Consider the following 26072-nt stretch of genomic DNA (forward strand, 5'->3'; position numbering starts at 1 on the left):
ACAGAGGTGTCAGAACAATCACAGTCATCCAGAAGAGGGAGTATTCGAACTGGGGATCGTCAGGGATGGTAAAGACATTGGAGAGGTTGGAGGCAAAGTGGTTGGCCTTACTAAGGTTGTCAGGGAAGGGTTGATCATCATGAAGGAGAGGGTAGTAGGGAGGGCGCTTAGTTCCGGTAAGGTGGCGGAAGGCTGACCAGTACTTGGACGAGTTGATAGGAAGTGTAGCATTAATGCGGATGCATGTCTGTCACCAGTCCCGGCGTTTCTTAGCCGCGAGCAAGTTTCTGATGTGTTGTTGTAGTTGCTGATGGCGTCGTAGTGTGTCTGGGTACGCGTGTGAAGGAAGGCACAGTAGAGACGGCCGGATTCACAGAGAAGGAGGATGGCCTGTGGGGCTAAAGTAGGAATGTGGAGGTGGATGGCTACAGAAGGGATGTGGGCCTCCAAGGCCTCAGACAAGTTCTGCTGGAGAAAGGAGGCAGCACAGGTAATATCATCAGGATGGTGGTAGGTGAAGGGGTGGCTATCGACCTGGGTAGAGAGGGTATCCTAGTAGGCATTCCAGTCAGCATGAGAATAATCATGGACGTATTTCGGGGGAGGGTCAGCATGAGGGTCGGTAAGGGGGCGATGACCGTCTGAAATGGTGAGGAGGAGAAGGAGATGGTCACTACGAATTGGGTCCAGGACATCCACCGCTATGTGGCCAAAGAGGTTAGGGGAGGATAGGATTACATCGGGAGTGGAGTTGGATTCAGAGTGGGTGTGCTGGGGAATGAGGACAAGGTCACCTTGGAGGGAGGAGAGGAACCGATGCCACTGCCGTAACTGGGCGGCGGAACGACTATGGCTGTTAACGTCGCCAGCGATCACGTAGGAGGACAAGGTACGGTCAATGTGGGAGACAAAGTCAAAAGGAATAGGGGCGGACATAGATGGTGGCGCAGATGATGGTAAGGTCAGGGAAGAAGAGACTAAGGATCAGGTGTTCTGTGTGGTCAGGAAGGAGAGGTTGGAGCCGAACAGGGATCTGGCGTTACTGGCCAATGGCTACTCCACCAAGTGCTATCGGGAGGGGATTATCGGTGTAGGAGGTAGGGCGAAGTGTGTACAGTGTGTTGGAGCTGAAGAAAGGTTTCATTGAGGAGGAAGGCATTCACATGTTATTGAACAAGATACGGTGCTGTCGCGCCATGAAACGAGGGTGTCGAGATGGGGGAAGGTGAAATGGGCCTGATTATGGAAGTAGGTGGCATACATGTTGAGGTGGAAGATGGATTGGGCGGTGAGGGATATCTGCTGGAGGGTGTGGGGGTGCTTGAAAGGGTGGATATTTTGGAGGATTATAGTGAGGAACCTGATGATGTCCTCAGTGGTGGGGGGAGATGAAGGGAATTGCCAGGAGAGGTGGGGGCGTCCAGAGGGCGGACAGGGACAGTGAGTTCAGGAGGGAGGGGGTCGGGCCTTACATTTCTGGGAGTAGGTGGAATGTGGGAGATTACAGGTATTGCAGGAGGGAGGGGACTGTAGGTTCGGGCACTGCCGGAGGAAATGCACCTGTTTACAGTGCGGGCATACAGGGGCCTTGCGGCACTCAGATGTAGTATGTGCGTTGTGGTGTAGGCACCTCTGGCAGCAGAGGGATTGAGGAGGGGAACGGGAGGGGTCGAAGAAGGCAGAAGGCACCCTCCTTCAGGGGACAGTCAATGGAAGGGGCGTGCTCCGAGTACACCGGCATAAGGCGGGTGGGGCAAGCCAGGATAAAGATGCGGCGGACTGCCGGTATTTCCAACGATGGGTGCGCCTTGAGCTCCGCCAACACCTCCTCCTCTGTGATCGTCGGACTAAGCCGAGTGATCTCGGTGGTGAGGGTCGGCGGGTGACGCGAAGTTGGGGTTGGCGAGAGGGGGACGGGAAACGAGCAGGGGTGGGGGAAGCATTGGGGCCAAACCAGGTAATAGGGATTCGGGAGAGGACGTCTGTGTGAAGGGTGGGAAAGATTGTCGGTATGCCTCTGTGTGCGCTCTAATCTCTCTGATTTCATCCTCATGGTCTCTTCACGAGATATACGTACGAGGGAGCAATATACTGCTGGACTCTTCGGTGAAGGTATGTTCACAAAACTTCAACAAAAGCCCGTACCCAGCTACTGAGCATCTCTCCTGCAGAGTCTTCCAATGAAGTTTATCTATCATCTCCGTAACACTTTCGCGATTACTGAATGATCCTGTAGCGAAGTGCGCTGCTCTCTGTTGGATCTTCTCTATCTCTTCTGTCAACCCTATCTGGTACAGATCCCACACTGCTGAGCAGTATTCAAACAGCGGGTGAACAAGCGTACTGTAGCCTACTTCTTTTCTTTTCGAATTGCATTTCCTTAGGATTCTTCCAATGAATCTCATTCTGGCATCTGCTTTACCGACGATCAGCTTTATATGATCATTCCATTTTAAATCACTCCTAATGCGTACTCCCAGATGATTTATGGAATTAACCACTTCCAGTTGCTGACCTGCTAAATTGTAGTTAAATGATAAGGGATGTTTCCTTCTATGTATTTGCAGCACATTACACTTGTCTACATTGTGATTCAATTGCCATTCCCTGCACCATCCATCAATTCGCTGCAGATCCTCCTGAATTTCAGTACAATTTTCCATTGTTACAACCTCTCGGTATACCACAGCATCATCCGCAAAAAGCCACAGTGAACTTCCGATGTCATCCACAAGGTCATTTATGTATATTGTGAATAGCTACACTCCCCTGCGGCACACCTGAAATCACTCTTACTTCGGAAGACTTCTCTCCATTGAGAATGACATGCTGCGTTCTGTTATCTAGGAACTCTTCAATCCAGTCACACAGTTGGTCTGATGGTCTATATGCTCTTACTTTGTTCATTAAACGACTGTGGGGAACTGTATCGAACGCATTGCGGAAGTCAAAAAACATGGCATCTACCTGTGAACCCGCGTCTATGGCCCTCTGAGTCTCATGGACGAATAACGCGAGCTGGGTTTCACATGATCGTCTTTTTCGAAACCCATGCTGATTCCCACAGAGTAGATTTCTTGGCTCCAGAAAAGTCACTATACTCGAACATAATTCGTGTTCTAAAATTCTACAACTGATCGACGATAGAGATATAGGTCTATGGTTCTGCACATCTGTTCTATGTCCATTCTTGAAGACGGGGATGACCTGTGCCCTTTTCCAATCCTTTGGAACGTTACGCTCTTCTAGAGACGTACGATAAACCGCTGCAAGAATGGGTGCAAGTTCCTTTGCATACTCTGTTTAAAATCGAAGTGGTATCCCATCAGGTCCAGCGGCCTTTCCTCTTTCGACCGATTTTAATTGTTTCTGAATCCCTCTGTCGTCTATTTCGATATCTACCACTTTGTCCCCTTCGGGGAGTGAAGAGGGAGATGGGGACTCTGGGAAAGTGTTGGCGGGAGAGGAGGGACAGGTTCCGGGCCTTGAGGAGGGAAGGATCAAGACGGGAGAGTGTAGTAGGTGGGGGCAGAGGAGGAGGGGGAGGAGGAGGGGGGAGGAGGAGGAGGAGTATGGGGAGGAGGAAGCAGGGCCAGGTGGGGAGACATAAATGGCATCTTGGGGGGGGGAGGACGGGGCGTGGCCTTTTTGGAAGCAGAGGAGGCAGGGGTGCCACTAGGGCATTTGACGGAAGGGTGAGACGAGGCGTGGGGGACAGGAGAAACTGGGAGGTGGCGGCAAGTGGCAGGTCTCGGTGTGGATGCTGGAGCTGCTGCTGGAGATGGGGAGGGTGAAGGTGACGACGATGATGAAGATGAAGATGACGGTGAAGGTAAAGGTGAGGGCCAGAGCAGGGCATGGGTGGTGGCCCGGTGGGCTGCAGTAACAGGGTGACGGAGGGGAGGGAATGGATCAGAGGTGGAGGTGCAGGAGGAAGAAGCAGGGGATGGAGCAACAAAGAGCGAAGGCGAAGGGAGAGTGAGTAGTGGAGGGATGGAATCAGTGGGGGGGGGGGGGGGGAGATTGGGCACACCTCGTAATTGTGGTAGTGGCGGTGGAGGGAGACGCATAAACTATTGCGGTGCTCGTGGTAGTAGTAATACTGGTGGGGATTGACATGACGACAAGTAGGAAAAGAAACAGGAGAGGACGAAAAGTACAGAAGAGAACAAGGGATGGACGAAAACAGACGAAGGCCGATGGAACACTGACTGGGGCCAAAGCCCCACGCCGCTGACGTTGGCGGTAGGCGCAGGCAGGAAGGCTGGCTGGCTGGGTGGCAGGAACGCTGGCAGGAACACTGCAGCTGCTGCTGCTGCCACCGGCTGGACCGACACTGCCGCTACTGCTGCTGCTGCTGGCTGGCTGGTTGGCAAAAACGCAGGCAGGAACGCTGCAGCTGCTGCTGCTTCTGCGGGTTGGACTGACAATGCCGCTGCTGCTGCTGCTGCTGCCTGGCTGGCTGGCAGGAACGCTGCAACTGCTGCTACTGCCGCCGGGTGGACCAACACTGCCGCTGCTGCTGCTGCTGGCTGGGTGGCTAGCTGACAGGAACGCTGGCAGGAACGCTGCAGCTGCTGCTGCTGCCACGGCCTGGACCGACACTGCAGCTGCTGCTGCTGCTGGCTGGGTGGCTAACTGGCAGGAACGCTGGCAGGAACGCTGCAGCTGCTGCAGCTGCTGTAGGCTGGACCGACACTGCAGCAGCTGCTGCTGCTGCTGGCTAGCAGGCTGGCAGGAATGCTGGCAGGAACTACGCAGCTGCCGCTGCTGACGCAGGCTGGGCTGACACTGCAGCTGCTGCTGCTGCTGGCTGGGTGGCTGGCTGGCACAAACGCTCGCAGGAACGCTGCGCCTGCTGCGAGCTGGACCGACACTGACACTGCTGCTGCTGCTGGCTGGCTGGCTGGCAGAAACGCTGGCAGGAACGCTGCAGCTGCTGCTGCTGCCGCCGGCTGGACCAACACTGCCGCTGCTGCTGCTGCTGGCTGGGTGGCTGGCTGGCACGAACGCTGGCAGGAACGCTGCACCTGCTGCTGCTGCTGTGGGCTGGACCGACACTGCCACTGCTGCTGGCTGGTTGGCTGGCAAAAACGCAGGCAGGAACGCTGCAGCTGCTGCTGCTTCCACGGGTAGGACTGACAATGCCACTGCTGCTGCTGCTGCCTGGCTGGCTGGCAGGAACGCTGGCACGAACGCTGCAGCTGCTGCTGCTGCCATGGGCTGGACCGACACTGCAGCTGCTGCTGCTCCTGGGTGGGTAGCTGGCTGGCAGGAACGCTGTCAGGAATGCTGCAGCTGTCGCGGGCTGGACCGACACTGCAGCAGATGCTGCTGCTGCTGGCTAGCTGGCTGGCAGGAATGCTGGCAGGAGCTTTGTAGCTGTAGCTGCTGCCGCAGGCTGGGCTGACACTGCAACTGCTGCTGCTGCTGGCTGGGTGGCTGGCTGGCAGGACACTAGCAGGAACGCTGCGCCTGCTGCTGCTGCCACAGGCAAGACCGACACTGCAGCTGGTCTGCTACTGCTGGCTGGCTGGATGGCAGGAATGATGCAGCTGCTGCTGCCACCGTGGGCAGGACCAAAACTGCCGCTGCTGCTGCTGCTGCTGGCTGACTGGCTGGCTGGCACACTGACAGCGCCATAGGGTGGTGGGGTTTCGGGTTCCGCTGGATAGGTCAGGAGTCCACTACACGCAACAAGCGGCTACACGGGTAGCAGGGGTTGTGTGGCGTGGGCTGGGCGGTTTTTTAGGTTAGATGGCCTTGGGCAAGTACAGAAAGGGCAACAGCCTCAACGGGTGCGGGGCAAAGTCAGGACATGCGGGGACCAAGCAGCAATCGGTATTGTAATTGTCAACTGTCGAAGCTGCGTTGGTAAAGTACCGGAACTTCAAGCGCTGATAGAAAGCACCGAAGCTGAAATCGTTATAGGTACAGAAAGCTGGCTTAAGCCAGAGATAAATTCTGCCGAAATTTTTACAAAGGTACAGACGGTGTTTAGAAAGGATAGATTGCATGTAACCGGTGGTGGAGTGTTCATCGCTGTTAGTAGTAGTTTATCCTGTAATGAAGTAGAAGTGGATAGTTCCTGTGAATTATTATGGGTGGAGGTTACACTAAACAACCGAACTAGGTTAATAGTTGGCTCCTTTTACCGACCTCCCGACTCAGCAGCATTAGTGGCAGAACAACTGAGAGAAAATTTGGAATACATTTCACATAAATTTTCTCAGCATGTTATAGTCTTAGGTGGAGATTTCAATTTACCAGATATAGACTGGGACACTCAGATGTTTAGGACGGGTGGTAGGGACAGAGCATCGAGTGACATTATACTGAGTGCACTATCCGAAAATTACCTCGAGCAATTAAACAGAGAACCGACTCGTGGAGATAACATATTGGACCTACTGATAACAAACAGACCCGAACTTTTCGAATCTGCATGTACAGAACAGGGAATCAGTGATCATAAGGCCGTTGCAGCATCCCTGAATATGGAAGTTAATAGGAATATAAAAAAAGGGAGGAAGGTTTATCTGTTTAGCAAGAGTAATAGAAGGCAGATTTCAGACTACCTAACAGATCAAAACGAAAATTTCTGTTCCGACACTGACAATGTTGAGTGTTTATGGAAAAAGTTCAAGGCAATCGTAAAATGCGTTTTAGATAGGTACGTGCCGAGTAAAACTGTGAGGGACGGGAAAAACCCACCGTGGTACAACAACAAAGTTAGGAAACTACTGCGAAAGCAAAGGGAGCTCCACTCCAAGTTTAAACGCAGCCAAAACCTCTCAGACAAACAGAAGCTAAACGATGTCAAAGTTAGCGTAAGGAGGGCTATGCGTGAAGCGTTCATTGAATTCGAAAGTAAAATTCTATGTACCGACTTGACAGAAAATCCTAGGAAGTTCTGGTCTTACGTTAAATCAGTAAGTGGCTCGAAACAGCATATCCAGACACTACGGGATGATGATGGCATTGAAACAGAGGATGACACGCGTAAAGCTGAAATACTAAACACCTTTTTCCAAAGCTGTTTCACAGAGGAAGACCGCACTGCAGTTCCTTCTCTAAATCCTCGCACAAACGAAAAAATGGCTGACATCGAAATAAGTGTCCAAGGAATAGAAAAGCAACTGGAATCACTCAATAGAGGAAAGTCCACTGGACCTGACGGGATACCAATTCGATTCTACACAGAGTACGCGAAAGAACTTGCCCCCCTTCTAACAGCCGTGTACCGCAAGTCTCTAGAGGAACGGAGGGTTCCAAATGATTGGAAAAGAGCACAGATAGTCCCAGTCTTCAAGAAGGGTCGTCGAGCAGATGCGCAAAACTATAGACCTATATCTCTTACGTCGATCTGTTGTAGAATTTTAGAACATGTTTTTTGCTCGCGTATCATGTCATTTCTGGAAACCCAGAATCTACTATGTAGGAATCAACATGGATTCCGGAAACAGCGATCGTGTGAGACCCAACTCGCCTTATTTGTTCATGAGACCCAGAAAATATTAGATACAGGCTCCCAGGTAGATGCTATTTTTCTTGACTTCCGGAAGGCGTTCGATACAGTTCCGCACTGTCGCCTGATAAACAAAGTAAGAGCCTACGGAATATCAGACCAGCTGTGTGGCTGGATTGAAGAGTTTTTAGCAAACAGAACACAGCATGTTGTTATCAATGGAGAGACGTCTACAGACGTTAAAGTAACCTCTGGCGTGCCACAGGGGAGTGTTATGGGACCATTGCTTTTCACAATATATATAAATGACCTAGTAGATAGTGTCGGAAGTTCCATGCGGCTTTTCGCGTATGATGCTGTAGTATACAGAGAATTTGCTGCATTAGAAAATTGTAGCGAAATACAGGAAGATCTGCAGCGGATAGGCACTTGGTGCAGGGAGTGGCAACTGACCCTTAACATAGACAAATGTAATGTATTGCGAATACATAGAAAGAAGGATCCTTTATTGTATGATTATATGATAGCGGAACAAACACTGGTAGCAGTTACTTCTGTAAAATATCTGGGAGTATGCGTACGGAATGATTTGAAGTGGAATGATCATATAAAACTTATTGTTGGTAAGGCGGGTACCAGGTTGAGATTCATTGGGAGAGTGCTTAGAAAATGTAGTCCATCAACAAAGGAGGTGGCTTACAAAACACTCGTTCGAACTATACTTGAGTATTGCTCATCAGTGTGGGATCTGTACCAGGTCGGGTTGACGGAGGAGATAGAGAAGATCCAAAGAAGAGCGGCGCGTTTCGTCACTGGGTTATTTGGTAACCGTGATAGCGTTACGGAGATGTTTAATAAACTCAAGTGGCAGACTCTGCAAGAGAGGCGCTCTGCATCGCGGTGTAGCTTGCTCGCCAGGTTTCGAGAGGGTGCGTTTCTGGATGAGGTATCGAATATATTGCTTCCCCCTACTTACACTTCCCGAGGAGATCACGAATGTAAAATTAGAGAGATTAGAGCGCGCACGGAGGCTTTCAGACAGTCGTTCTTCCCGCGAACCATACGCGACTGGAACAGGAAGGGGAGGTAATGACAGTGGCACGTAAAGTGCCCTCCGCCACACACCGTTGGGTGGCTTGCGGAGTATCAATGTAGATGTAGATGTAGATGTAGACAGGAACGCTGGCAGGAGCGCTGCAGCTGCTGTTGCTGCCACAGGCTAGACCGGCACTGACGCTGCTGCTGCTGCTGGCTGGCTGGCTGGTTGCCTGGCTGGCAGGAACGCTGGCAGGAACGGTGCTGCTGCTGCTGCTGCTGTGGGCTGTACCAACACTACCACAGCTGCTGCTGCTGGCTGGCTGGCTGCCAGGAATGCTGCAGCTGCTGATGCTGCCACAGGCTCGAACGACACTGCCACTGCTGCAGCTGCTGGCTGGCTGGCTGGCTGGCTGGCAGGAACGCTGGCAGGAACGCTGCAGCTGCTGCTGCTGACGCGGGCTGGACCGACACTGACGCTGCAGCTGCTGCTGGCTGGCTGGCTGGCAGGAACGCTGCAGGTGCTGCTGCTGCCGATTGCTGGACTGCCACTGCCGCTGCTGCAGCTGCTAGATGGCTGGCTGGTTGGCTGGCTGGCAGGCACGCTGGCAGGAACGGTGCAGCTGCTGCTGTTGCTGCGGGCTGGACCGCCACTGATGCTGCTGCTGCTGCTGGCTGCCTGGCTGGCTGGCAGGAATGCTGCAGCTGCTGCTGCTGCCGCAAGCTGGACCGACACTGCCACTGCTGCTGCTGGTGGCTGGCTGGCGACAGGAACGCTGCCAGGAGCACTGCTGCTGCTGCTGCGGACTGGACCGACACTGCCGCTGCCGCTGCTGCTGGCTGCCTGGCTGGCTGGCTGGCTGGCTGGCTGGCTGGCAGGAACGCTGCATCAGCTGCTGCTGCTGTGGGCTGGACCTATACTGCCGCTGATGCTGCTGGTGGCTGGCTGGCTGGCAGGAACGCTGCATCTGCTGCTGCTGCTGCTGTGGGCTGGACCTATACTGCCGCTGATGCTGCTGGTGGCTGGCTGGCTGGCTGGCTGGCAGGAACGCTGCATCTGCTGCTGCTGCTGTGGGCTGGACCTATACTGCCGCTGATGCTGCTGGTGGCTGGCTGGCTGGCTGGCTGGCAGGAACGCTGGCAGGAACGCTGCTGCTGCTGCTGCTGCCGCGGGCTGGACCAACACTGCCGCTGCTGCTGCTGCTGGCTGGCTGCCTGGCGACAGGATCGCTGGCAGGAGTGCTGCTGCTGCTGCTGCTGCAGGCTGGACCGACACTGCCTCTGTTGCTGCTGCTGGCTGTCTGGCTGGCTGGCTGGCAGGAACGCTGGCAGGAACCCTGCAGCTGCTGGTGCTGCTGCGGGCTGGACCGACACTGCCGCTGCTGCTGTTGGCTGGCTAGCCTGCTGGCTGGCAGGAACGCTGGCAGGAGCGCTGCAGCTGCTGATGCTGCTGCAGGCTGGACTGACACTGCCTTTGCTGCTGCCGCTGCTGGCTGGCTGGACCGCTGCTTGCTGGTTGGCTGGCTGGACCGCTGCTGGCTGGCTAGAGCCCTGCTATCTCGCTGACCCTGCAAAAGTCGTATAGCTTCGATCAGAGGCGAATGCCACTATCGAAGGCCTGCACTCATTACGAGATACCGTCAGAGATGCCAATGTGCGGCCGAGCGCCGGCCTTTATAGCGCTTCGGTGGTAGAGTACCTCAGAACTATTTTCCATCACGTGGTTGAGGTGTAAAAATAGTTTCGGTATCTGCAGGACCCTATTCCTTATGTTTATGTGGGCCGGTTGCGGCCCCTAGTGTCCTCTGGTGTCTTTGCTGTGGTGTTGTTGTGGTTGTTGCTGTGGCTATTCATCAATATTGCCTGTCGGTTGTGTAGTGCTTCGGTGTGCCTGAAAAGGCGGGCAAGCCGCGGCTGCAGGCCGTCAGTTTGTTTGCTGTTACTGTAGGCGCCTCAATGTCTGGTGGAGAATGCCACAGAACAAGATACTTTACTCGTTCATAATTAAATAGTTTTTTTCATCAACTAACGAACTAAAAAATCTTCAGTCGTTAAAGCTAAAAATTTTTAAAATATATCGAGCCAATGTAATTCACCTGCGGAAGGGATGCGTTTACTCCGAGAAACAAGAGTTGTTCCGTGGCGATAGTAAATTTTTGCGATCAGCTCAAATGGCTCTGAGCACTATGGGACTTGACTTCTGAGGTCATCAGTCCCCTAGAACTCAGAACTACTTAAACCTAACTAACCTAAGAACATCACACACATCCATGCCCGTGGCAGGATTCGAACCTGCGACCGTAGCGGTCGCGCGGTTCCAGACTGTAGCGCCTTTAACCGCTTGGCCACCCCGGCCGGCTGCGTTCAGCAAAAGGAGAGACTCGCTATAGAGTAGTGTTAATGTGTAAACCTATGGGATTCAGATGTGCATTTCTGTCGATTGCTGAGCACCATTTTGTAAAAATTACACTGGTACAGAGTTTTATAAAGAAATAGAGAGAGAGATTTGAGATTTAATAATTATATACCTATTCGAGAATACGTAGAAATTCTATAAAAGGCAATTCAGTCCTTCTCAATTATTTTGTGAAGTTAATTTTGAGGAAGTAGATTGCGCTAAGCTTCTATAGAAACTTCGGAAGTTTGGTTGACGATGGTTGCTGGTGGACCTGCAAGCACGTCAAGGGAATTTAGAAGTGTTTCCTGTTGTTAACAATAAACTGTCATCGACTATGCTTCATATAACCAAATGTGAACGGAGCCGTACAGAATCAGTATCCGAGGATCCTAAAAAAAGTTCCCATTTCTAATCGGTAACAGTTTTGCAGGCGACCGGAGGTTATCGGCAGTTCCTTCTGCTCTAAGAGATCAACGATATTTCACCACGACATATTTAATATTATTTGCATGTTAAAATCTTATCTCCCGACATTTTTGACGATGACTGAGTGATATATGCTCGTGTTCTGTAATACTGTGGAGGTTCAATGAAAACAGTAATTCGTGTGCTCGATTTGCTGAGAGTTTCAGACAGTAACAAGAGAGTTTTTGCTTAAGCACGACATAAAGCTTCTCAGCGTAGAGCACTAGACACAGATTCAATTATTGGTGCATGTCAAGCTATAATTAATTCAAGTTCAATTGTTGTATTTTCACGATTACTTGCCCCTTCACTACAATACATCAGCATGTACATACAACAATACAGGTGCACACAACCATAATAAGCGATGTACTGTAGAGGAAAAAAAATTGCACACCATCAAGAATTTGTGCAAGATAAATGAAAGTTGGTAGGCACGTTTCTACATCTGAAAGATGATGTTTATTCCAGTCGCATAGGAGTGGCGCTAGTAGTGCTAGCTAGAAGCGCTGATGCAAATCAGGTTTGCTTTAAATACAAGCTTTAGCGGTCATGAGCGTTAGTTGAAACAAGACGTGGTGAGTTGATGTTAGTCAAGAATGCCTTTCAGGTGACATATACGCCATTATCACCACCTCACTGAGTTTGAACGAGGTCGTGGAAGTGGAAGTTCGTTCTGCGACAGTGCAGAAGGACCTGGCATGTATATAGCCACTGTACGCGTTTGCAGGCAGCGGTGGTCACTCTCAGCTCCAGGGTCATCCACAAACAGCATTAATTGTCCCTGTACTGGCCGACCACTTTAAACAGGCATAGAACTCCGTCCCACGAACTTATATCTGGCGGTTACATCGGTTATTAATGTGCCAACGTTTCACATTTTCAGTAGCTTCTCTCACTCCTCAGGAAGACGATTTTGACGTAGCAAATATGTTTGTGATTAACATAGGTTTCGATAATTCATTGACAAGAGGTCAGGGAGCTCTTCAGAAGAACTCGTCTGTAAAAATACTGTTTCCCAGAATATGACACCTATTCCTGTCGGGAAATTCCATGAACGGAGGCACTAACGACTCCACTGAAGAGCTAAATACTTCATGTCAGCACCGCGTCACATAATATCTCTGTTGATTCGTATGTTATCAGGTAAAGTTTTTGAGGAGCTTTATATCAGTAAGCACCCGGATGACACCACATCTTTCTTATTTTAATCTGTCAAGTTCTTCATAGATCAGCCAGGCTTCTGTAGATGTTGCATAAACTTAATATTGAATTATTTCAGTGAACCGTGATGTTTGGCACTGCTCGATCAGATATAATTTTCGTACTTTGTCACACTTTCGAAACCGACTACGGTGGAAAATGCACACCGTCGCATATTTGTTGAATTTATGCAGCATCGTATTTTGCTCTTCTCGCGTTCGTCGGCCGTCGTAATTAAATTTATTGTTTACTACCCAGACTGATTGGTAATGGTGATTATCGCCAAATTACGTGGTGGGCCTTAATCAAAATGATATTTCATTCCATTCTGATTTACAATTAAATACTTTTATGAAGCTGTCTCTTTTTTTAACAATATTAATCCTCAGTGGAAATTATTTGTTACCTTAATGACTCTAAGATTCGCTGAATCTTAAAACATGAGCATATAAGTTGAACAGTGGAATAAACATTTCATATTAATTTGCTCGGCTAGTCAGTTTACTTTAAAGCAAAAAATCTTAAGTTATTAATTACAATTGTGACCCACACACGTGCGAGAGTGTTTCTTCCTACCTCCGTTAACCATTGCATTGTTGTCGGAGTATATGCTCTGCCTCTCGGCTGCTGTACTGAAAATGAGAATTTTAAAGCTACATATTTTCTGCAACGTCGGGCGGCTGTGGAGAAAAATGTATATTACGTTAATAGCGGGCCAGTTTTTCGCTTCCGCCAATTTTTATAAGTTAATATCGTCACGTAATGGCGTCGAGGGCTGCATCGGCCGCTGCGATTGTTGCACTGTAAATTACTCGAATGCAGGTTAATTCAAGGAAGGCGGACATGAAATCGGGATCACCTCTTACAAATTAAAAGTGAACAATAATATTAAATTAATATATTATCTGCTTAATTAGTAAAAATATGCTTACATTTGTCAGCATTCGCAAGATGTCCGTCTACACGCAACCAAGACAAGAGAAGAACTACTAAAAAATTAAGAAAAGAACGCATCTTGTCGTCTCTTTAGATAATTTTGTTTCGAGTGCATCTTTATATTTCTTTCCCTCGAAACTTACACAGAGAAGTTATTGTAATACGGACCCATGAGAAAGATACATGTTCCCCTGAATGCCTAGTTTCCACTTATTATTCAATTTTTCAATGTCTCTTCTTTATAAATACTTTTTTTAAGTCTTTTCATAGTATTTCATTGGGCACGGTATATTTCCCCCCGAAATGTTTGTCATAAAAAATATTCGTGTTAATTCCTTTTTTGCCATAAATGTTTCCTATTTTATGTCCACAGTGTTCACACACACGCAGTTTTTTCTTTCACAGTTTACATATGTCACATCGTATGTTTTAATCATTGTACTTAGTGATGTTTGTTGCACACAAAGTAATACAGATGAAGTTATTTACATAACAATATAATATAACAGCTGGTTAAGAATATAGTCACGTACAAAAGAAAAGGCTATAGAATACAATTAGTTTGCAAATTATGTTATGACATTTTACATTTGTACAGTCCTTTTGGCTGCTTTTTTGTAGTTGTAGCTTGTGTGGTGTTCGAAGATATATAACTACGACTTAGTCTGTAATTCTGGCAGTCCCAGGGGTGTTAACTGTTCGCTCCCCATTTTGCGCGGCCGTAGGGAAACCCTGGGGAAAAACCTCGGTGGAGCGACAGACTAACCGCTTTGGTTACTTTCACTTAATTCTTTTTGGGATGCCATTGGAGTACAATATGTGCATACGTTACGAGCAATTTTTCGTTCCACTATTCAAAGAAATGACGTCATCATAACAATTAACATATAGTTGTTATTGATTGTGGTGTCGTTGATGATCTACTCCGCGACATTTTGACCGCGAGGACGCCAGTTGGTGTGTTCGGTGCTCGGCGTTAGCGGAGGCTGCGGAGAGGTCAACGCCCGCTCGTCGCAGCGTGTCTCAGCCGTCGAGGAATGTCACAATCAGCTGATCGGCTACACAGTTAGCGATGCGCTTCTGTCTCGGCCGGGCGTGGCGGAGTGGGATGACATCCGCCTCCCCCGCGCTTGTTGGCAGGAGTCGGCTCTACATCTACATTTATACTCCGCAAGCCACCCAACGGTGTGTGGCGGAGGGCACTTTACGTGCCACTGTCATTACCTCCCTTTCCTGTTCCAGTCGCGTATGGTTCGCGGGAAGAACGACTGTCTGAAAGCCTCCGTGCGCCCTCTAATCTCTCTAATTTTACATTCGTGATCTCCTCGGGAGGTATAAGTAGGGGGAAGCAATATATTCGATACCTCATCCAGAAACGCACCCTCTCGAAACCTGGCGAGCAATCTACACCGCGATGCAGAGCGCCTCTCTTGCAGAGTCTGCCACTTGTGTTTATTAAACATCTCCGTAACGCTATCACGGTTACCAAATCACCCTGTGACGAAACGCGCCGCTCTTCTTTGTATCTTCTCTATCTCCTCCGTCAAACCGATCTGGTACGGATCCCACACTGATGAGCAATACTCAAGTATAGGTCGAACGAGTGTTTTGTAAGCCACCTCCTTTGTTGATGGACTACATTTTCTAAGCACTCTCCCAATGAATCTCAACCTGGTACCCGCCTTACCAACAATTAATTTTATATGATCATTCCACTTCAAATCGTTCCGCACGCATACTCCCAGATATTTTACAGAAGTAACTGCTACCACTGTTTGTTCCGCTATCATATAATCATACAATAAAGGATCCTTCTTTCTATGTATTCGCAATACATTACATTTGTCTATGTTAAGGGACAGTTGCCACTCCCTGCACCAAGTGCCTATCCGCTGCAGATCTTCCTGCATTTCGCTACAATTTTCTAATGCTGCAACTTCTCTGTATACTACAGCGTCATCCGCGAAAAGCCGCATGGAACTTCCGACACTATCTACTAGGTCATTTATATATATTGTGGAAAGCAATGGTCCCATAACACTCCCCTGTGGCACGCCAGAGGTTACTTTAACGTCTGTAGACGTCTCTCCATTGATAACAACATGCTGTGTTCTGTTTGCTAAAAACTCTTCAATCCAGCCACACAGCTGGTCTGATATTCCGTAGGCTCTTACTTTGTTTATCAGGCGACAGTGCGGAACTGTATCGAACGCCTTCCGGAAGTCAAGAAAAATAGCATCTACCTGGGAGCCTGTATCTAATATTTTCTGGGTCTCATGAACAAATAAAGCGAGTTGGGTCTCACACGATCGCTGTTTCAGGAATCCATGTTGATTCCTACATAGTAGATTCTGGGTTTCCAAAAACGACATGATACTCGAGCAAAAAACATGTTCTAAAATTCTACAACAGATCGACGTCAGAGATATAGGTCTATAGTTTTGCGCATCTGCTCGACGACCCTTCTTGAACACTGGGACTACCGGTGCTCTTTTCCAATCGTTTGGAGCCCTCCGTTCCTCTAGAGACTTGCGGTACACGGCTGTTAGAAGGGGGGCAAGTTCTTTCGCGTACTCTGTGTAGAATCGAATTGGTATCCCGTCAGGTCCAGTGGACTCTCCTCTATTGAGTGATTCCAGTTGCTTTTCTATTCCTTGGACACTTATTTCGATGTCAGCCATTTTTTCGTTTGTGCGAGGATTTAGAGAAGGAACTGCAGTGCGGTCTTCCTCTGTGAAACAGCTTTGGAAAAAGGTGTTTAGTATTTCAGCTTTACGCGTGTCATCCTCTGTTTCAATGCCATCACCATCCCGGAGTGTCTAGATATGCTGTTTCGAGCCACTTACTGATTTAACGTAAGACCAGAACTTCCTAGGATTTTCTGTCAAGTCGGTACATAGAATTTTACTTTCGAATTCACTGAACGCTTCACGCATAGCCCTCCTTACGCTAACTTTGACATCGTTTAGCTTCTGTTTGTCTGAGAGGTTTTGGCTGCGTTTAAACTTGGAGCGAAGCTCTCTTTGCTTTCGCAGTAGTTTCCTAACTTTGTTGTTGTACCACGGTGGGTTTTTCCCGTCCCTCACAGTTTTACTCGGCACGTACCTGTCTAAAACGCATTTTACAATTGCCTTGAACTTTTTCCATAAACACTCAACATTGTCAGTGTCGGAACAGAAATTTTCGTTCTGATCTGTTAGGTAGTCTGAAATCTGCCTTCTATTACTCTTGCTAAACAGATAAACCTTCCTCCCTTTTTTTATATTCCTATTAACTTCCATATTCAGGGATGCTGCAACGGCCTTATGATCACTGATTCCCTGTTCTGCACTTAAAGAGTCGAAAAGTTCGGGTCTGTTTGTTATCAGAAGGTCCAAGATGTTATCTCCACGAGTCGGTTCTCTGTTTAATTGCTCGAGGTAATTTTCGGATAGTGCACTCAGTATAATGTCACTCGATGCTCTGTCCCTACCACCCGTCCTAAACATCTGAGGGTCCCAGTCTATATCTGGTAAATTGAAATCTCCACCTAAGACTATAACATGCTGAGAAAATTTATGTGAAATGTATTCCAAATTTTCTCTCAGTTGTTCTGCCACTAATGCTGCTGAGTCGGGAGGTCGGTAAAAGGAGCCAATTACTAACCTAGCTCGGTTGTTGAGTGTAACCTCCACCCATAATAATTCACAGGAACTATCCACTTCTACTTCACTACAGGATAAACTACTACTAACAGCGACGAACACTCCACCACCGGTTGCATGCAATCTATCCTTTCTAAACACCGTCTGTACCTTTGTAAAAATTTCGGCAGAATTTATCTCTGGCTTAAGCCAGCTTTCTGTACCTATAACGATTTCAGCTTCGGTGCTTTCTATCAGCGCTTGAAGTTCTGGTACTTTACCAACGCAGCTTCGACAGTTGACAATTACAATACCGATTGCTGCTTGGTCCCCGCATGTCCTGACTTTGCCCCGCACCCGTTGAGGCTGTTGCCCTTTCTGTACTTGCCCAAGGCCATCTAACCTAAAAAACCGCCCAGCCTACGCCACACAACCCCTGCTACCCGTGTAGCCGCTTGTTGCGTGTAGTGGACACCTGACCTATCCAGCGGAACCCGAAACCCCACCACCCTATGGCGCAAGTCGAGGAATCTGCAGCCCACACGGTCGCAGAACCGTCTAAGCCTCTGATTCAGACCCTCCACTCGGCTCTGTACCAAAGGTCCGCAGTCAGTCCTGTCGACGATGCTGGAGATTGGGAGCTCTGCTTTCATCCCGCTAGCGAGACTGGCAGTCTTCACCAAATCAGATAGCCGCCGGAAGCCAGAGAGGATTTCCTCCGATCCATAGCGACACACATCATTGGTGCCGACATGAGCGACCACCTGCAGATGGGTGCACCCTGTACCCTTCATGGCATCCGGACGGACCCTTTCCACATCTGGAATGACTCCCCCCGGTATGCACACGGAGTGCACATTGGTTTTCTTCCCCTCTCTTGCTGCCATTTCCCTAAGGGGCCCCATTACGCGCCTGACGTTGGAGCTCCCAACTACCAGTAAGCCCACCCTCTGCGACCGCCCGGATCTTGCAGACTGAGGGGCAACCTCTGGATCAGGACAAGCAGCCATGTCAGGCCGAAGATCAGTATCAGCCTGAGACAGAGCCTGAAACCGGTTCGTTAGACAAACTGGAGAGGCCTTCCGTTCAGCCCTCCGGAGTGTCTTTCGCCCCCTGCCACACCTTGAGACGACCTCCCACTCTACCACAAGTGAGGGATCAGCCTCAATGCGGGCAGTATCCCGGGCAACCACAGTCGTAGTCCGATCGGGGGATGTGTGGGACGAGCTGGCCGTCCCCGACAAACCCCCATCCGGACCCCCACAGTGATGCCCATTGGCAACAGCCTCAAGCTGTGTGACCGAAGCCAACACTGCCTGAAGCTGGGAGCGAAGGGATGCCAACTCAGCCTGCATCCGAACACAGCAGTTGCAGTCCCTATCCATGCTAGAAACTGTTTTGCAAAGAACGTCTGAACTAATCTACAGAGAGCGCAAACAAATCGACAAAATTTAAACGGTTATTAAAATACAAGATTGCCTAGTAAATGCAGTAATGCTGCTACTTGCGCACTGCTGACACTGCTCGGCGGCGGAAGGAGACTACGCGAATTTACACTATTCAGGTACTAAAACGCGATGTTACAACTCTCAAATACTATAATACGCCCGAAATTTATGAATTAAACAATGCAAGTACCAAAAACACGCAAAGAAATTAAGAATTAAACTATGTAACAAATGAGTGAGCTAGGAGTATACGACTTGCTGCTGCAGCTGCTTATCCAACGGCGGCAGGGAGCACACTAACTGTGACCAACCGACACTAGCCGTTCAAAACAAAAACAGAAGACAAACGACTACGCGAATTTACACTATTCAGGTACGAAAACGCGATACTACAACTCTCAAATACTATCACACGACCGAAATTTATGAATTAAACAATGCAAGTACCAAAAACATGCAAAGAAATTAAGAATTAAACTATGTAACAAATGTGTGAGCTAGGAGTATACGACTTGCTGCTGCAGCTGCATCTCCGACGTAGTACATGAAACATTCTCGCAAACAACGTAATATTTCCCTCCCCCTGCAGAAGGTTACGCTAGTGGGAAAGGAGCATTTATTGGTGCGGCAGTTGTAAGTTTTAGCGAGTTTCTGAGTGTTAAGCCAGCATTGTCTTGCAGAATACATGACATGGATCTTCTCCCGTGAATGCAGTTTTGATGCGACACTGTTTTCATTGCACGTTAGTTTCTGCTTTGATAAAATTATTTATGTTTTCGCCGCACTCGCAGGCACTAGTGAGTGTCCCAATACGAGCTTAGCACAAACATTCGCCGTTTCTGGGGACGCTGTTTCGCAACAGTCCTCGCATCGCATTCCAGTCTCGCAGTATTCTACTCAATGAAATGACAGTCTGTCCCAAAATTATTAACTGAGGGTTCACTTCACGTTAACAGTTTACATTTACAAGCAAGTTCACAGTTTTTCGTGCGCAATATTGCCGTTTGGCGTCTTCACCGCTGTTGAAGTTCAATACTAGCACTTCACTGTCCGTATTCACAGATTCACCCTCACAGTTTTCTACACTGCTTAAAGTAACTGTTTCAATTACTTGGCAAACACTAATGTATTTAATTCAGTCTGAACTGGATTTTGGCTCATGCTGGATTTTATCAGATGCTCGCACTAATTACATCGTTCCATTTTCCACTTACAGGGTTGTATTTCCGTCTCATCTGAGATACGTACCCATGTCATGTCTGTCTACTCATTGCGTACTTGCCCTCCAGAGCCAGGCTCGGCTTTACAAAACTATGCCTCATGCATTATTTTACAAATTTTGTAATCTAGGCCTAGCATGCAAGTTCCTAGATTAGTGTGAGATTTGTGGCTTTTGTTTACACTATAAATTCGTGGAAATCTCTGCCTTAGCAGATGGCATTATATTTTAACAGGGCCTCGTGTTAATCGCGTTCACTGATTTGCTTTGTACCTTGTCCACAACACACGAGGTACCTTGGGTGATGTACACTTTGCACTCATGTTGTTTAGTAAATTATGATTGAGCATATTTCAGGATCGGTATAGACGTAAACACGTGGAATAACATATATAGTACAGTATTGACTTTCATAAGTTTCATTACTACTACAGTTCGAAAATATTCATGATACACTAATGAAAAATTATTTCGTCATTACATGCTGTTGCACGCTTTTTTTTCAGTTATATTTTTAAAGCATTTTTTAAAAAAGGAATTTGTAAAATATTCTTAAACCTACGTTCATTTTTCTTTCAAAATGCAGTTGCTTTCAAATTACTGTTGTTCCTCAACATCTACAAAATTTAATCGGACTAATCCAGTGTGCCTCATTGTCTTTACATGTTACACTAAAATTTGAATATATACGCACAGAGAAAATACACTATAAACTTAACCTACTACTCACGTATGTGAAAGTTGCTCTACTGAGCGAACCTCTTTATGTCTTTGTATCTGTTCAGATTCTACGTCACCCAACAAATAGCTACATCCATGTAGTATGTCTATGATTTTGTAGGGCCAGGTATACACCGGTTGCCATTTCTTATTCTTTTTCGCTAACAGAGGTAACTTGGGATGAGTCCTTATTAGCACCATGTCACCTGGTTGATACAGGGTTACTTTCTGAATCTTCTTGTCATGCATGTCCTGTCGGCGCTCCGCTCACTTCGTTAAATTATTTTAGTCTCAGCTATAATTTGTTCGTGAGGTACAACTTGTTGTGGTACAGTCGGTAATGGTGACAGCCAGCCGTCGGTTTCATTCTTTCCAAACATGACTTCTAGTGGAGTATAACCGGTGGCTGAATGTGGCAATCAATTGTGGAGTCCCTCAGAATTCGAAACCTATTCTGCAAACTTGGTGTGGTGATTAAGAATGTAAGTTCTCATGAACCTGTTCAATTCTTTTAAGGTACGCTCCTCAAGACTCCTCTCAGGGTCAAATTGGGCTACAAAAATGTGTTTAATATCTTCCTCTTGTAGTAAAGTTTTCCATTTGAGACCAGTAAAATAGGTAGCATTATCAGATACAATGATCTGTGGTTTGCCAACATTAACAAAATTATGTGTTCGTAATTTCTGAATGAGTTGTGTGGCCGTAGAAGTTTTTACAGGATACACTGCTAGTGCTGCCACGTGTCGCCTGTGAATGGTTATTTCATGTCGACGTCGAAAACAGGCGGTGGTCACATTAATGTGAGTGGACAGTGTATAATTGATCGCAGACATCATTAACTAGATTCGGGACTAGACCACTTTAGACACTTCTGCTTTAGTGAACATTAGGTTTCCTTTAATTCCTTTTTTGACAGAGGTGGTACAAGACTAGCAGAAAACTGTGAATTTGTTTTGTACCATCCTTAACGGAAAACGTTTTAACGTAACTAAAGTTTTTATTGCGCTAAGCATATAGACAATATTCTATATTACTCCTCTATGTCTGACCTTAATTCCCATTATTATGATGACGCTTTACACCTGTATCTATGGGTTCCTCAACACAAAAATTCTGGAGGAATCCTGATATTTCATTGTTTGTCATTCCACTACTAATTACCAGTTCGGAAAGAATAACACTGCTGTTTCTATCTATTGCGCTGACAATCTCAGCTGCTTCCGATAATACTCTGCGTTTTCTTTCTGTGCTTATGTCTCTTTTTCAAATGGTTCAAATGGCTCTGAGCACTATGGGACTCAACTGCTGGGGTCATTAGTCCCCTACAACTTAGAACTAGTTAAACCTAATAACCTAAGGACATCACAAACATCGATGCCCGAGGCAGGATTCTAACCTGCGACCGTAGCGGTCTTGCGGTTCCAGACTGCAGCGCCTTTAACCGCACGGCCACTTCGGCCGGCTATGTCTCTTTTTCACTTCAGTTCCATATAATGAGCATGTCAGTTAACAGGCAATTCGTTAATGATAAAGAGTTTTGGAAAATCTGTTTATGAGTATAGTGTTTCATTCATTTTGAATACTAAATGAGATAATAGCTGGTTTTTGTTGCTTCAAAGGCATTAAATCGCGTCCAGCCAAGAAGGTTTGACCATTATTTTTCAGTAGTTTCTCGTTCAGCAAGTGGAACATCTTGATGACGATTCCGCAACTGTGGTAGTGGGTTTGAACAAAATTTCTTCATCAATTGCACTTTCCCTTTTATTTAAAACCACGACCAGTTTCGGCCCCCAAGTCTAAAACGTCATGTGACCGCTCACGGAGCCTGACATGTGCTGCCGGATAATGGACGTGGGTGGCGAAAGCGAATGTGGTTTTAAATGAAAAGGAAAGTGCTACTGCTGCGGACATTTGCTTCTAAATCCAGTTGTATTGTTCTTCTTCTAGTATTAAAACCTTTTCTCACTTTTTACGGCGGAGAACAGTATACTATTCAGTGATTGTTCTTACTTCACGAGAGGTTTACTAATTACTGGCTCCCAGATGACTTTGTTTCGATGATGATATGACTGAAGTTAGTACGTACCTCTGAATGCACTCAATGTGTTTAATATATTTCACTTCGACCAATTTGAAATGATTTCATGTTTACAGATGTAAAGAACTGAATAAATAAATAAATAAAACGAGAAAAGGTAAGAACTATAAAGCCAGTCTGATTTTCCTTCTTTGTGTATCCCATTCAGTTCATTACATAGTGACTTTTCCATTTAATGTTTTGAATTCTTATATTTGCTCTTCTCACCGATAATCTCAAGGGTACCCAGAGTCTTACAAGATTTTCATAGTTCTTTTCGTTGCAGCTTAGGTTACTTCTTTAGTGTAATTACTTCTTCTTGATCCATACAACCCTCGACGCCATTACTTGGGTTTCCAGTTTGAATCTATACTTCGTGAATTATTGTAAATCCATTTCAGGGTGCACTTATTTCTCCAATTTCAACCTATTTTTAGCGAGTTTCAAATCCATATCTACATCCATACAATATTCGTTCGCTAAATAGCCGTGACGCTTGTCTTTATCGAATTGTACCCTTAAACCCCCCCCCCCCCCCCATGAACCGTGGACCTTGCCGTTAGTGGGGAGGCTTTCGTGCCTCAGCGACGCAGATAGCCCTACCGTAGGAGCAACCACAACGGAGGGGTATCTGTTGAGAGGCCAGACAAACGTGTGGTTCCTGAAGAGGGGCAGCAGCCTTTTCAGTAGTTGCAGGGGCAACAATCTGGATGATTGACTGATCTGGCCTTGTAACACTAACCAAAATGGCCTTGCCGTGCTGATACTGCGAACGGCTGAAAGCAAGGGGAAACTACAGCCGTAATTTTTACCGAGGGCATGCAGCTTTACTGTATGCTTAAATGATGATGGCGTCCTCTTGGGTAAAATATTCCGGAGGTAAAATAGTCCCCCATTCGGATCTCCGGGCGGGGACTACTCAAGAGCATGTTGTTATCAAGAGAAAGGAAACTGCCGTTCGACGGATCGGAGCGTGGAATGTCAGATACCTTAATCGGGCAGGTCGGTTAGAAAATTTGAAGAGAGAAATAGATAGGTTAAAGTTAGATATAGTGGGAATTAGTGAAGTTCGGTGGCAGGAGGAACAAGACTTCTTGTCAGGTGACTACAGGGTTATAAACACAAAATCAAGTAGGGGTAATGCAGGAGTAGGTTTAATAATGAATAGGATAATAGGAATGCGGGTAATCTACTACAAACAGCATAGTGAACTCATTATTGTGGCCAAGATAGATACGAAGCCCACGCCTACTACAGTAGTAAAAGTTTATAATCCAACTAGCTCTGCAGATGACAAAGAAATTGAAGAAATGTATGATGAAATAAAAGAAATTGTTCAGATAGTAAAGGGAGACGAAAATTTAATAGTCATGGCTGACTGGAATTCGGCAGTAGGAAAAGGGAGAGAAGGAAACGTAGTAGGTGAATATGGATTGGGAGTAAGAGATGAAAGAGGAAGCCGCCTGGTAGAATTTTGCACAGAGCACAACTTAATAATAGCTAACACTTGGTTCAAGAATCATCAAAGAAGGTTGTATACATGGAAGAAGCCTGGAGATACTGACAGGTTTCAGATAGATTATGTAATGGTAAGACAGAGATTTAGAAACCAGGTTTTAAATTGTAAGACCTTTCCAGGAGCAGATGTGGACACTGACCACAATCTATTGGTTATGAGCTGTAGATTAAAACTGAAGAAATTGCAAAAAGCTGGGAATTTAAGGAGATGGGACATGGATTAACTGAAAGAATCAGAAGTCGTACAGAATTTCAGGGAGAGCATAAGGGAAAAATTGACAGGAATGGGGGAAAGAAATACAGTAGATGAAGAATGGGTAGCTTCGGGGGATGAAGTAGTGAAGGCAGCAGAGGATCAAGTACGTAAAAAGACGAGGGCTGGTAGAAATCCTTGGGTAACAGAAGAAATATTGAATTTAATCGATGAAAGGAGAAAATATAAAAATTCAATAAATGAACCAGGCAAAAGGGAACACAAACGACTCAACAATGAGATCTACAGAAAGTGCAAAATGGTTAAGCAAGGATGGCTACAGGACAAATGTAAGGATGTAGATACTTATCTCACTAGGGGTAAGATAGATACTGCCTGCAGGAAAATTGGAGAGAACTTTGGAGAAAAGAGAACCACTTGTATGAATATCAAGAACTCAGATGGAAACTCAGTTCTAAGCAAAGAGGGGGAAGCAGAAAGGTGGAAGGAGTATATAGACGGTCTATACAAGGGCGATGTGCTTGAGGACAATATTATGGAAATGGAAGAGGATGTAGATGAAGATGAAATGGGAGATATGATACTGAGTGAAGAGTTTCACAGAGCACTGAAAGCCCTAAGTTGGAACAAGGCCCCGGGAGTAGAAAACATTTCATTAGAACTACTGACACCCTTGGAAGAGCCAGTCCTGACAAAACTCTACAATCTGGTGAGCAAGATGTATGAGACAGGCGAAATACCCTCAGTCTTCAAGAATAATGTAATAATTCCAATCCCAAAGAAAGCAGGTGTTGACAGATATGAAAATTACCGAACTATCAGTTTAATAAGTCACGCAAATTCTTTATAGTCGAATGGAAAAAGTAGTAGAAGCTGACCTCGGGGAAGATCTGTTTGGATTCTGTAGAACACGTGAAGCAATACTGACCCTACGGCTTACCTGAGAAACTAGATTAAGGAAAGACAAACCTACGTTTCTAGCATTTGTAGACTTAGAGAAAGCTTTTGACAATGTTGACTGGAATACTCTCTTTCAAATTCTGAAGGTGGCAGATGTAAAATACAGCGAGCGAAAGGCTATTTACAATTTGTACAAAAAACCAGATGGCAGTTATAAGAGTCGAGGGACATGAAAGGGAAGCAGTGGTTTGGAAGGGAGTGAGACAAGGTTGTAGCCTCTCCCCGATGTTATTCAATCTGTATATTGAGCAAGCAGTGAAGGAAACAAAAGAAAAATTCCGAGTAGGTATTAAAATCCAGGGAGAAGAAATAAAAACTTTGAGGTTCGCCGATGACATTATAATTCTGTCAGACACAGAAAAGGACTTGGAAGAGCAGTTGAACGGAATGGACAGTGTCTTGAAAGGAGTATATAAGATGAACGTCAACAAAAGCAATACGAGGATAATGGAATGTTGTCGAATTAACTGTGGTGACGCTGAGGGAATTAGATTAGGAAATGAGACACTTAAAGTAGTAAAGGAGTTTTGCTATTTGGGGAGCAAAATAACCGATGATGGTCGAAGTGGAGAGGATATAAAATGTAGACTGGCAATGGCAAGGAAAGCATTTCTGAAGAAGAGAAATTTGTTAACATCGAGTGTATATTTAAGTGTCAGGAAGTCGTTTGTGAAAGTATTTGTATGGAGTGTAGCCATGTATGGAAGTGAAACAAGGACGATAAATAGTTTGGGCATGAAGAGAATAGATGCTTTCGAAATGTGGTGCTACAGAAGAATGCTGAAGAT

The 26072-nt window shown here is 46.7% G+C and overlaps 3 protein-coding genes across 3 annotated transcripts; 1 reads left to right on the forward strand and 2 right to left on the reverse strand.

The window, feature by feature from the left end:
- Positions 1-4342: 4342 nt before the first annotated feature.
- LOC126455800 (platelet binding protein GspB-like) lies at positions 4343-5220 on the reverse strand. Its single transcript, XM_050091561.1, has 2 exons — positions 4510-5220; positions 4343-4462 (listed from the first exon to the last, which is right to left on the reverse strand). Exons 1-2 carry the CDS (start codon positions 5218-5220, stop codon positions 4343-4345), a joined length of 831 nt encoding a protein of 276 aa, XP_049947518.1.
- Positions 5219-8959, forward strand: LOC126455801 (uncharacterized). Its single transcript, XM_050091562.1, has 3 exons — positions 5219-5256; positions 5372-5621; positions 8687-8959. Exons 1-3 carry the CDS (start codon positions 5219-5221, stop codon positions 8957-8959), a joined length of 561 nt encoding a protein of 186 aa, XP_049947519.1.
- A 113-nt stretch (positions 8960-9072) lies between these two features.
- Positions 9073-22937, reverse strand: LOC126455802 (putative protein TPRXL). Its single transcript, XM_050091563.1, has 3 exons — positions 22906-22937; positions 9592-10042; positions 9073-9504 (listed from the first exon to the last, which is right to left on the reverse strand). The coding sequence occupies exons 1-3, from the start codon at positions 22935-22937 to the stop codon at positions 9073-9075; spliced, it is 915 nt and encodes a 304-aa protein (XP_049947520.1).
- Between the last annotated feature and the right edge of the window lie 3135 nt (positions 22938-26072).

The sequence above is a fragment of the Schistocerca serialis genome, chromosome 2 (genome assembly GCF_023864345.2).
Source record: "Schistocerca serialis cubense isolate TAMUIC-IGC-003099 chromosome 2, iqSchSeri2.2, whole genome shotgun sequence".
Classification (NCBI taxonomy): domain Eukaryota; kingdom Metazoa; phylum Arthropoda; class Insecta; order Orthoptera; family Acrididae; genus Schistocerca; species Schistocerca serialis.